Here is a 13,543-nt window from a genome sequence, read left to right on the forward strand (position 1 = left end):
AAAATAATGTACATTTACAGAATTTAATGTTGGTAGGTTATTCATTTGAGAAAATGTGAGCGAATAAATTGTCTCATAATAATATTCTTAACAAGCCATTAGTATTGAAATTTCTCTTAAGTCATATTTTATGATCAGAATTTAAAAAATAAAACGCGGTTTAATTTATAACGATATGTTCGAACTCGAAAATTAGTCAGTCAAAGGCCGACAACTTGTCACTTTTAACCGTCAAGGGTTGAGGGTTGTTAAATTACATGTAGAGTTTGTGGAAAGATATCATTTTGTTGATCTGGACGTGAACATTAATAGCGCGGGTAATTTGTACTTAGATTTGATATTAAGAAGTGCAGAACATTATCAGAGGACGAAGAAGCGAATATCATATATTATGGCTTCTYCTAATAAAGAGACATTATTTATATTTACTGCTATTTATATCAAGTTTTTATATTAATGAACTTTTTCTTTTCAGCATCTAAACATATGCTTCTGCTGRGTAAGTCAAGCACTTTCCATTTTTCTAAAATTATTTGTAAAAAAAAAAGAATTTGAGATGTTATTTCCATTTYGATTTTGCGACTTCTTTTATTCAGCTTAAACTCGTAAATATATTGTACTTAGCTCTGAAGATATATTGGRTTGCTGTTAAAAACTGTACATATGTAGTCTCCTAAAAGAGCCCATTGAGATGAGACTGCACTACGAAGTTGAACGTAACTTTTTTTGCGTTTTRCCCTAAAGTTTTCATCACTTGAGGTTTTTTGTTCAAAAATCGGGCGGTAGAAATTCTGTATTGCGGGAATATAGAAGGGTGCGATTTGCTACTTGAATATATGATTAGTGTTACCACGCTAGTTGACTGAGTGGACGCCCGTTGATGTCAATCATGGGAAAACTAGTCAAGCTCACTAGAATTCCTTACCATTCGAATGAGTAAAGTAAATGTAAATATTTGTTAAGAATGGTGTATTATTTTCGAGTAAAAGCTCAGGTGATTSACGAACAGTCTTCTCTCACGATATGCGTTTTTGAATTCCTTGAATATCTTCTTGTGAGATTGACTCGATTATTCTATTCTATGTATCTTTAATAAAGATCAGAGTGGGCTAAGGTGCAATTTAAGTGCGCTTTACAAAATAGAAGTATGCTGTTAGAATAGATGTTCTTCCCAGTTATAAAAGTAACGCTATTCCACATTGATTTGTTGTTTCCAATTCTCGCGGATTAGATCCGCGATCTCTCTCTCTCTCTCTCATAACGATATCAACTACTCAAAGCCATAGCTTTGCCTAACATCGCAATCAAAACCATTAGAAATAGACAACAAGAGAATCCTCATAAGCATATCTGCATTTTGTATACTAAAATTAAAGGCAGTATTTTTGTTAATAATTTTCATTTCTTTTATATTTTCTTCATAATTTTTTAACTTACAAACTATTAAAGCTCTTATTCTTTTTTTTATAATTTYTAAATTCTTACAAACTATTAAAGCCGTAGAGTTGTTTCTATTGGAAGATACAATAACAATGCAAATAAATGCGATCACAGTCTAAACACACAATCGTTGTTTCTCAAGTTGTCTTGATTTAAAGCTCTCAGTTGCTCTGGTAATGCCCCCCTGCAGCGTATAATTAACGGACGCAGCGAACGCTTACAGCCATGGCCGCCAGGTGGCGCACTCGGTGGCGGATACAGGTGCTGGTGATGGCATTGGGCTATCGTGTTCACAATCACTGTGATAACCCGAGGATGCACGACTCGATGGACGCGCCACTTTTTCGCTCATCTTCTCCGCCACATCTACAACGATTGYTTGCTCTTGCTGTTGCTGCAATAGCCGATTGAATTCGCTACCCAAATGTGTCATCACCGATTTGCCCACATTGACGCTCATGCCCGGCATAGCGGCCATAACGCGCGATACTTCATTGACGGCATTCATATAACCATTGCGGAAACTATCCATCGGCTCAAGTGGCGCCACAGCAGGCATGGCTGAACGGCGGCGACTATGTTGACGCATGAAGGCAATTGTCGACTCCAACATTTCGGCTTTGTCCATACGCAGTATGGCATCATCACCTTGGAACTCGGCTACCAGTGTCTTTAATGTGTCGAGACACTTGTTGATGCGAGCGCGACGTTGACGTTCCAACAGTGGTTTCTTCACTTTCAAGTACAGCTCSGTTTTGGTAGCGTAGAATTGTGATTCGTGTGGTACTGATTTTGTGTTCGGCGACATGTTGTTGCTGTTTTTGTGTGTTTGTTTGCTGGTATTACTTCACGTAGCTTGCTTTCTTGGTTTTTCGTCTCGACCGTGCGTATACTTTGTGTTGAATGCACTCAGTAAGAAGGATGCGAGTTGAATGATGTTGAGTCTCTGACTGGTGCGGCTTTTATACTCACCAGAGCTCGACGATCGCTGCACGGTTGGCAGGAGAACAACCCCTAACCGAGTGTGCAACGGTTGCAAGTACAATTACTTGTGTGTACATATGTATGTGTTTTGTTTCTGTCTGTCTTATAATGCTTGTGTCTGATTGTATGTGCCCGACGGCATGCGATACGCATTAATGTATTGTTGTTTTTGCTGTYGCTGTACGTGCTTCGGTGTGTATGCCAGGAGTGTGACTTGCATGCCGTCTCTAGTTTTCTCTATTCCTGTAGGAATTTCAAATTGAAAGCGTTACATGAAATGCTAATGGTGTTTGTTGCAGTTCAAGTGGGAGGCCTAAGTGCTTGATGGACGTGGGGGAGAAAATAATTCAAATTCGTTGGTGCTTATGCACTTAAGATTGGTGTGTATTATATTTATATAAATACATACATATATCTATATAAAGCTATGGCGATACTTTTATTCGGAGTCCATTAAGTTTACCGTATCTCAAGCACTCTGTTGGGTGTCTGCTGGCTTCAAACGCTTTGCTCGATTTTAGTCGCGTGTCACTCCCACACCCTTGTGGGTCACTATTTTCATCAACCAAAATTGCGATTTAGATTTTAGTTAGCTTATTCTGATATCGCTTTATTAACTCAGTTCTATTGTAATTTTTATATGAAAAAAGTTTTCAACAGKCTCAGTTCTCAGTTTTTTATGTTATGTTTGTGTTCAGTTGCTCAATAGGAATCCTTCATAACCTTCAAACAATTTTGTGATATCCACTCAATAGCAGAGACTTCGAAACTTATGAATCCACCAAAGATCAGTAGATCGTAGCGCTGCTGGTGTCATCACCATCCGCGTTTACGGCATTCGCTCTTGAAAAGCATTCCGATCTGAAGTAAAAAATCTGCATTGGGCTATTACCTCTTTGGCTATCAAACTCTGGAATTTATCAAGAAATTTAGTAACACCAGCTCGCCTTAAATTTTCCTCTGATGGTTGCCGCAGTTTCGTCAAATCAAATCAACGGTACTCTTGCAAGTTCATTGGCTGGGTTTGGTTTATTTAGGCACAGAAGCTTGGTTTTTCCAGCAACAGATGGGCTCTTGCATACTATTCCCTCAGATTTTTGACGATCTCTGCTGAACTGTCGACCTTCCTCTAACCAGTCGACTTGCCTCGATCGGTTGCTCGGAATACTGTGAATGCGATAGTTTCGTCAAATCAACGGGCCTCTCGCGAGTTCATTGGCTTTAATAAACCTGTCATTGTATCTGTTGTGTCAAATGCTTCGTTAATCCGCAGTTTCCTCTTCCAAACAACATGAACAAGTTAGGACGGTAGCTGGCTGGTTTAGGATCATGAACTGTGGTAAGACAGACCCTCCATGCTACACATGCTTATTTTGTGTCCCTTTAGCTTAGCTAATTGAATCCTTAATGCAGTCCATAAATGCAATCACGAGGTTGGGCACTCTTTGGCTGGATCTACTGAAATAGAATGGGTGMCTAAAGTTGGAGCAGAGGGCAAAATCGTATTGAATAGAAAATTAATGGGGTGTTGTTGTGGATGAGTAATTAATAGTCTATTCATCAACCGTCCTCCTATGTGCATATAAGGTTCATATATCTTCGGTGCTGCCGATTTTGTCACCAGATCTTAGCTTCACCTTTTGCCAGAAGTGAACTTTTTAAGAGCTGAGCTGAAGCTTTTCTCATTCTGCCGCAAAATCCAGGCTCTCACGCTGTCGACAATCAACCGCAACTATTAGTAGGCCAACAGATTTAATCTGYTTACACATTCAAGCCAAACTTTTAATTAAACATTTATCATCTTTGTATGTACATATATGTGGCGATTTCTAAAAATTCATTTACCGGCAATCAAAAGTAATCAATTGCACATAGCAATGTCACTGCAGTCCACTCACCAACAGCTGCCCACACAGCACACGCGCAGCAAGCGCCCACTAAACACGCATSCGCCAAAAGAAAAGCATGCAAACATATGTACAAGTTTGCGCATAACTCACCACTTGGCGAATTGTACGTATGTATGTATCAATTTTGCAGCACACCACATGAAGCGTGCCGATCGTCAAGCGCATGCGCCAAGTATCCATTAAACTGGCGCGCTGGCGGCTGGCAGCTTACAAAAGCGCGCGCGTGTGCCACACAAAGCAAACGTTCATACTCGCGGCCATGCGGCCACTCAGCCCAGCAATGCCAAGTAGTTAAGCCATCAAGCTATAGTGCCAGTGGAGTCTGTGGAAATCACTGCAGTTWTGTGGCTAAATTGAATTGCAAGCCGCCAACAAGACCGCAAGTCGACAGGCGAGGCATGCTGGCAAGAGCCGCCCCATTGACGATGAGGCAGACCAGTTTATTGTGCGATTGTATGCCCTGAATGGGGTAAATTAAGTTTGTAACTGGTAGAAGAAAACGTCGGACATACCGTAATATATACATATAAAARACTGTCGGATTTAMTACAGTATATATATACATATATGATCGACGTCACGCGTCAACTGTTTATATGAGARTTAGTCTYTCAGTTTCTTAGATATCGAAATGAGGCTTTGCACAAGTSMTTTTCTCTACGARACGCTGCKCATTTGTCGAAACCACCGATTTRGGACTAGTATAGCATGTAGCTGCCATACAAACTGAACGATCGGAATAAAGTGCTAGTATGCAAAACACCAGCATTACACAAGATATCTTCAAGAAATTTTTCATAAATTATTGTCTAAGGTAATAATGCAAGCTCCGAAAAAATTTTTCAGATTGAACCACTATAGCATATAGCTGCCATACAAACTGACCGTTCAAAATCAAGTTTTTGTTTGGAAAACTTTTTTATTTGATGAGATATTTTTACGAAACTTGGCCGGGACTATTATGCGGTACGAAGGAATAGTCGTTGAAGAAATCGTTCAAATCGGACTACAAGAACATATAGCTGTCGTACAAAATAACCCACACAAAAAAAAAAATTACTTGTGAAGGGTATTCTAGCTTCGGTGTAACCGAAGTTAAAGTTTCTTATTTTTTGTGCTTTTGCAGCATATTTGCAAGCACAAGAGTTTAGAGTATACTTGTCTATAAGGCCTATACATATACAATGTATGCAATTTGTTTGCGGCCAATGAAACCCCACCATTGCTGATTCACCCACTTTTAAGTTGGCCTCTTGGTTGTGCAAAGCTCCAAGGTGTCCAAGAAAGTGGTTGGTTCGCTCGGAGTACAGCAACAACTTTGAAGTGTGTAAAATCAGCGAGAGTTGTTGTTAGCCGTGAGTTGTTGGTTGTTTTGCTGTTATTACTGTTGCTGCTCCCCAGAAATCCAATACACGCAGCCACGCATGCGCAGCAAGCTCAAGCAGCGACGACGTGCCTCAAGTATGAAACAGCAACAGCAACAACAACAACAGCAATTATAAACAACAGTCATACACACACCCACATTTACATACTATACATGCATGCATACAGCCAATGTACTCCTTTACGATAACAACAGCCCCAAACAAACGCAATGCACCAAATGCCTCTAGAAAGAAAGACAACGTCAAAGGAAAACGGCAATAAGAGCCAAGCACTGTGATATGTATGTCGGTACGTATGTATGTATGTGCATAAGTAAGACTCAAAGGTAGGAAAAAAAATAGGCAGGTGTTCACCTCGCGTGGGAAACACACGACAAAATCGGTTCTCACGATTCGAAAATCCGGCACATACACAAACACACATACAGCTGCACGTGCAGAGTTACAGCAGCGCATACAGAGTAGTTATAATGATTGAGGGAGCGGTGCATAGGCGTGCTGGTGCGGTGGGTGCGGGGGTTGCGGTGTGTGCATAGCTGGTTGTGGCTGGCATACCTGCACACTAAGGTACCAGCGCAGTGAGAGCAACAACAACAACAACAATAGCAATAAACTCGCTTTTATTGTACAACAACAACAGCAACAATCACCAACAGCTATAAAGTCGTATTTATTGTACAAAAACAACAACAACAAACGGACATTTGTGCCGGCGTCACACCAACTGACGCTTGCTGATATTCTCGCATGCATGTTGTTGTAGTTGTAGTTGTTGGCTGTGCATTGGCATTTTGTGCCGTTTCGGGTGTGTGTTTGCGCCTTCGGCCGCATTTGTTATGCATCAGCTACATTATAAGGTGCTTATCAATGTTATTAAAGCGATGCTATTGTTGTTGTTGCGCTAGTGTTGTTACTAGTTGTTGTTGCTTATATTCATTTTTTTACCTTTTGCTTTCGCACATCACAGCGGCAGCTTGTCAGCCGTTATGGCCGTAGTGGCGTATGGCCCAAGAGGCGTTAAACGGCGAACGCTTTGCTGGCTTGTTGTTGTCGTTGATTTGTTTTTTATTTTGTTTTGTTTTTTGTAGTGAATTATTTTAATTTTCATAAGGCTTGTTGCGGGCGCGTGTTAACCACAAGCGCTACTGGGAGGCTCACGTGTGCAAACAAGCAGACTGAGCCAGCAGTGTGGTCGTGTGCTGTCGTGCTTGTGGGCGGCGGCAGTGGGGGTACGTTCGCCGACTAAAGCTAAGCGGCAAGCTGATTAGGTGGCTGGCTGGCTGGCTGGTTGGTTCAGCGCGTGCGCGTTCTTGCTCCAAGCTTGCGTTGGCAGTCGCGCTTGTCTCGTTTGTATTTTGATTTTATTGAAGGACATTTCTTGCATGTGCCTTTGCTGCTTTTGTTGTTGTTGTATTGGCAATTGCGTGGCTACCGTATTTTGTTGTAGTTAAGTAGGTGTGTAATGGAGTTGTATACGTTTTGTTGCATGTCGTCGCTGATCAGTTGTTGTTGCTGGTTCATTTGTTCGCTGACATGTTGCACAAATTGGTGTACAAGTTGATGTGCGTAGTTAGCTAGATGATCTCGATATGTTTTTAAGCCTGCGAGACACCACTAAAGCTAGTTGCTTACAATATGGGTTAACCCTTTCGATCCGAAAAGCCGTTGAAGTAAATAAAATATATTTCGCATAATCATTACGCGTCCAAATGAACAYGTGSTTAATATTTAAAACACCACGAATGCAAATAAATACCATTAAGAATAGCATAAGTTACGAAATGGGTCTAATTTAACCCTTTTGACCACTTATTTTCTACGCTAGGTAACTTTGAATATACGCCGGCACACATACATATGTCCCAATTCGGAGCGAAAGGGTTAAGTCAATTTAATTTGATTCTTGAATATTAATGATCACTCGCTTTTCATTTGACGCTTAGTGTAGAATAACACTTTAATGAGGTCTCCATAAATTCTTGAGGCATACAAAAAAGTTAAGTTTTTAAAGGARCTTGGAGCTTTATAGTGTGATCACTACCGTGACAGCTACGAACCAGTTATTTCAACACTGACAACAAAATTTGAAATATTCACAAAAGTAAAACGTTTTWWGAAGCWRRSMAACTTATGTATACCTTAGAGTCACYGAACCGAGTTCCGGCGGTCTTTTCTCTGYCATMAAAACAGCGAGKAAGTTGCTGGAATAGAGTATCATAKTTTKATATCGCTAGGTCGTCTCAGTTCCATTGTAAATACTATATGAYTTCAGGCAGTTTTAGCAACTTCTTAGCATAAATTACTAATTTTATGAAATCGCAAAATAAGCCAAACTGGTGAAACCACAAATGCACACCATCCATTTCGGACTGTATTGTAATCTTAATACAGTCAGTTAATCACATAATCGCTTTAGATATTAGCTCTTTGTTTATCAAAATCAAGAACTCCTCAACAAATTAAGTCCCACCAGCTCCCATTTACTGTTTTACATCCTTCGGTGATGGTTTCGTCAAACCAACATTCGTTTTGGCTAATTACTCATAGTTAGCTGAGTTTGAGTATTTAAAAAAAATATTTTTTTTATTTTTTAAGCGACGGATATAGGGAGGATAATCATTTTGCCGACCTCTGTTGATTTGCCAACCTTCCACCAACCAGTCGACTTTTTTCGATCGGTTCTATGGAAAGGTGTTTTAAAGTTTAGAAGCCAAATGTGTCTTCTTCTGGTAACTCACTCCTCTCCTTATTAAAGTACGACAAGTCCTTGTTAATGAATTATAATCAAACGATACGAGAATCTGCTGTGAGCTGATCCAAGCTACATGACCATCGTAAGTCGGTGCTGTGTAGATGTAGTTGGCTCCAGCATTGGTCTTGGACCACGAATATTGATAAGAGATGCGAACAAACTAGGTATGTATATCCATCGATACGAGTTTTAGGCTTCTTGACTAACTGAGGGACTCGTTCACGCGGATATGGCTAAACCGACTCAGCTCACTAGTTGTATACATATAATTTAGAACTCCTCTTTTTGGGTGTTATCAAACAAACTTAATACACTATGTCCAGTGTATACAAATTAATTACGGTAGAACTTGAGAGGTGATAAGAATACCATTTGTTGCGATTCTACCAAGACCAGAGATGCAAACCAGTCTTATGTATATCGATAACTTGATGCTATTGCTAGTGAGGTTAGACAGGGTCGTTGAGGCCAATGATATCAATATCATCGACGTACGCCAGTATTTGTACACTCTTATAAAAGATTGTACCTACTCTATACACATTTACGGCCCGAATTATTTTCTCCAAAAGTATATTCAAGAAGTTGCACGTTAGGAAGCTGCCTTGTCGGAAACCTCCTTTGGTATCGAACGGCTCAGAGAGGTCATTTCCTATCCTGACGGAGCGTTTGGTATTGCTCAACGTCAGCTTACAAAGCCGTTTTACTTTAGCGGATATACGAAAATCAGACCTTTTCCCGGGTCTTTTCCAAGATTTGGCGAATGGTGAATATCTGGTCAATTGTAGATTTCCAGGTCTAAASYCACACTGATAAAAWCCAATCAGTCTRTTTACGGTGGGTYTARTCTTCCATACAATGCGCTCGATGGAGCATTATATGCGATGTTGAGGAGACTTATCCYACGGTAGTTGGCGCATATTGTGGGGTCTCCCTTTTTGTGGATTGGGCAGAGCACACTTAAATTCCAATCGTCCGAYCATATTCTACAAARGAGCTGATGWATGCTCCTAATCAGTTCTTTGCCGRAAATATACGAATAGCTCGACCGACAATCCATCATCCTTTGCCGCTTTCTTGGTTTTTAGTCGGGTAATTGCTATTCGAACTTATTCAAGGTCGGGCAATGAAGCGTCTGTTCCATTCTCATCGAATKGGGAATGGTATTCACCATCTTATCCATAATTACTTGTTTATAAATCGACTCTAAATTTGATCCATTTTAAATATTTTATATTGAATCTCCTACGTGGAATAACGAAGCTAACCGTAATTGCTTACGAATAATATTTATACCCTGCACAGGGTATATTAAGTTTGYCACGAAGTTTGTAACACCCAGAAGGAATATATAAATGATCAGTATGTCGAGCTGAGTCGATTTAGCCATGTCCGTCTGTCTGGCCGTTTGTCTTTATACATATATACGAACTAGTCCCTCAGTTTTTAACATATCTTTTTGAAATTTTGCAAACGTCATTTTCTCTTCAAGAAACTGCTCATTTTTCGGAACTGCCGATATCGGACCACTATAAAATATAGCTACCATACAAACTGAATGATCGGAATCAAGTTCTTGTATGGAAAACTTTCACATTTGATTGGAAATATTCACGAAATTTGGCACAGATTATTTTCTAAGACAGCAATGAAATCTCCGAAGAAATTGTTCAAATCAGTTAGCTGCGGCATATAGCTGCCATACAAACTGAACAATCGGAATCTAGTTCTTGTATGGAATACTTTCACATTTGACTAGAAATATTCACGAAATTTGGTACAGATTATTTTCTAAGACAGCAATGTAATCTCCGAAGAAATTGTTCAAATCGGTTGGCTGTAGCATATAGCTGCCATACAAACTGAACAATCGGAATCTAGTTCTTGTATGAAAAACTTTCACATTTGACGTGGTATCTTCACGAAATTTGGCATGGATGACTGCTTAAGGTGACAATATAATCTCCAAAAAAATTGTTCAGAACGAATTACTTTAGCATATATCTTACATATAAACTGAACACAAAGTGCTAACAGAAATGCACCTGTGAAGGGTATTTAGCTTCAGTGCAACCGAAGTCTTGTTTTTTTTTTTTTAATTTCTTTCTAATTTTGTTTTTTTCATAATCCAAATAATCCGATGCGTATCTAAATTACCATCACATATACAACACACACGCATGCGCCCATGACCTGATAACATCGCGTGTGAAGACGAGAGGAGTTTCCCCACCATAATTTACTACACATGCATAACGAAGAACACATCGCACCCTGCCGTGTACCGTAACTGCCAACAACACGCAGAAACCAARAATCTACACGTACTTTCCAGCACCGAATCAAAGGAGCAATCAATACCATATGTAAGCGTATGTGCATTTTTAACGGTCACGGGAACTTTGTATTTGCGTTGTGGCAGTGTAACGCAYACGTGCAACACAGGTTCAAAACGGTTGATTTGTGTGCGCACTGCGCACCTCAATAAAAGGACAGCGAAAATGCCTAAACATGCGGGACTCAGGTTCATTGCATTGTGCGCCCTGCCAATTGCCTTCAATACAGGTACATTCTTCACGCATTTCAAACATTCTGCAAGCGCTGGCGTGTGTGTGTGTGATTGCTTTATGAATAGTGGTAAATTGTAGGCAAAAGCAAATGTTGTTGATCCTTATGCAGGACACTCGCATGCACGTGTGAAGGCAGCGTGGGAAAGGTAAACTGCTGCACTGACTCGTCGACTTGATAATGTRCGTTGTAAGGGTATTTATGCCTTTGAGCAAGGTTATTTGTGTCAYATCATGCTGTTGGTGTTGTTGCATTGCTTACAWGCATAAGCACATGTGTAGGCTTTGGTTTGGGCAGTTTGTGTGCGTGCAAGGCGCAGGACTTTYCAATGCGCATGTGTGCCACAGCAGCAAGCAGCAAGTGAAGGCGAAGTGACTTGATTGTTTGCTGGCATTTCAACACGTATTAGCTGCCACAAATCCTGCAAAGTGTCTGTGATATATTGTTGTAGTTTTTGTTCTTTTTAGTAGTTATATTTATGCTGCACCTAAAATAAACAGCAAATATCCAACTGTAAGTGGCACAGCAATGTTGCACGTGTGCGTTGCACCGACCGCATAGTGTGTGCGCGCTGTGTTTTTTTTCAGATTTTTTTTTTCTTGTCTTTTTTGGTGAGTTACTGCGCTGGTGTTTTTATTATCATATTGATTGTTGTTGTTGTACTCTTGTGGCACAACGAAGCTACCCTGTCGGTTATCTGCAGCATTGCGACAGCATTAAAACGCACATATGACGATTTGTCACGGCGCGTCCATGTGGTATTATGTGTCATACGAGCGGTGGCTGGCCGCGTCGGCGCGACAAGTGTTTGTCACGTCTACGGCTGGTRAACCTACGTACGAGCAGCTCTTGCTGTTGTCGTTGCTTTTGTTTATCAAAAGAATTTGTATGCGCAAGCAAAGATCGCTTCGAGGAGGCATTATTTTTGTATGGTAACACGATCGCCTTATCGAAATTACTATACTTGTTGTCGACGATAGTGGCCCCACATGTACACAAAACTTCTTCGTTCTGTTTTGTTAGTTTTTTTTTTTTTTGGTTTTTAACTACGACAGTTCAGCAACAAAGAACAGGCGTTGTTTATTGCGCGGCCGCCCTCTTAAGTCTATTGAGGTTATGTTTTCATTTCGGCGAACTCATTTCGAGTGCCCGATATGCCGCCTCAAGTGGCCCGTGCTAGCGCGTGCAGTTTTCGAAACGCCTCAGCTCGTTCGGTTGCTAGTTAGCACTTGAGYTGRCTGCCGTTTACCGTTACATTCCAGTGAAATTTTCGCAAATCCCACTTTGTAGTTGCGGCAAATAGCGGCAAGCGGAAATGCCATGCATGCGAGTTWGTGGGTGCAATTTGTTGTGTGTGTGGCATAAGCGCGTCGCTGCGCCGCGCCGCTCTCGAGTGCATGCCACAGACCACAGCATAATCGATTTTCGGTGCGTCTCTTATTATGTTGTATAATTGCTCGAGACGCGCCGCCGCAAATTGCTGTCGCTGCAGTTTTTTTTTTTTTCTCCTTTAGTGTCTTACGACGTTTTACTATTAATTATTCCAATTATGCCCAAATTACTGAAGTATCCACATGCGCATTTAAAAAAATAGTTTTTTTTTGTTTCAAAATGTCTTAAATAAACATTGCGTATCACTCTGCGGCAAGCCCCCTGCAGCGCTTGACTAGGCATGAGTAGTTTGGTACTTCTTCACAGTCATTATGGGACATGTCTACTGTGTCATTCTGTCAATTTATTTTTAGTTTTTATGTTAAGTAACAGCGCCAAGTTGATAAGTCTGTGTCGTCTTGTAGTATACCATTCAACATATCGTCGCCATGATTGTGCTCGTCGTGCGGCGGGTCTAATATATCTAACTGCTGCTGCTTTGGTGGTGAGACTTACCCGGAGTACATAATGCTTTACTGACAGTCCGGCTATRACTCTTAATTCATCTTCTGGAAAGTCTGTCCGTTTCGCTTTAAAGGAGCACCATTAATGGCTGTTGGGCTTACTAAGTATCTGATCAACTTTCATTCGTTCATTTAAACTGCCCGCGCAAACTGAATATGAACCGCAAAAATGTTTTTTTTTTCAATCCGGGTCAAATTTGATCAGATGAACTTCCTCWGCCCGAAAGAATAAGGGTGCAATGATGAATTTTATGTTACAATAATTATGGATTATATTGTCTGAGTCATTTTACTACTTCGCATTGCCTTTGAGTCCAATTGCAACGGCTGATCCAAGTATACATAGGTACTATTTTCTACAGATCGACTTGACGAATTTTACGTCGAGAGCTTAAAATAATAGCGTACAAAATATAGCTTGTGCAAGAACTGAAGCTGCTCGATCCTTACATGCAACATCGCTCTATTAGCTCTTGAAAAGTTCCGAAGAGATCCGACGTTGTCGAGCCCAATTTTGTTCAACGACGAGGTCCATTTCTGACTCAATGGGTGTGTAAACAAACAAAATTCCCGCATTTGGGACGAAGACCATACTGAAGAGATTCA

The 13,543-nt window shown here is 40.5% G+C and overlaps 1 protein-coding gene across 1 annotated transcript; it reads right to left on the bottom strand.

Annotated features, from left to right (window-relative positions):
• Positions 1-1,412: 1,412 nt before the first annotated feature.
• LOC108976842 (enhancer of split m5 protein-like) lies at positions 1,413-2,362 on the bottom strand. Its single transcript, XM_018946209.1, has one exon. The coding sequence runs from the start codon at positions 2,246-2,248 to the stop codon at positions 1,658-1,660; it is 591 nt and encodes a 196-aa protein (XP_018801754.1). The 5' UTR covers positions 2,249-2,362; the 3' UTR covers positions 1,413-1,657.
• Positions 2,363-13,543: the final 11,181 nt, after the last annotated feature.

Source organism: Bactrocera latifrons, unplaced genomic scaffold, assembly GCF_001853355.1.
Source record: "Bactrocera latifrons isolate USDA-ARS-PBARC rearing strain unplaced genomic scaffold, ASM185335v1 scaffold_80, whole genome shotgun sequence".
Taxonomy (NCBI): Eukaryota; Metazoa; Arthropoda; class Insecta; order Diptera; family Tephritidae; genus Bactrocera; species Bactrocera latifrons.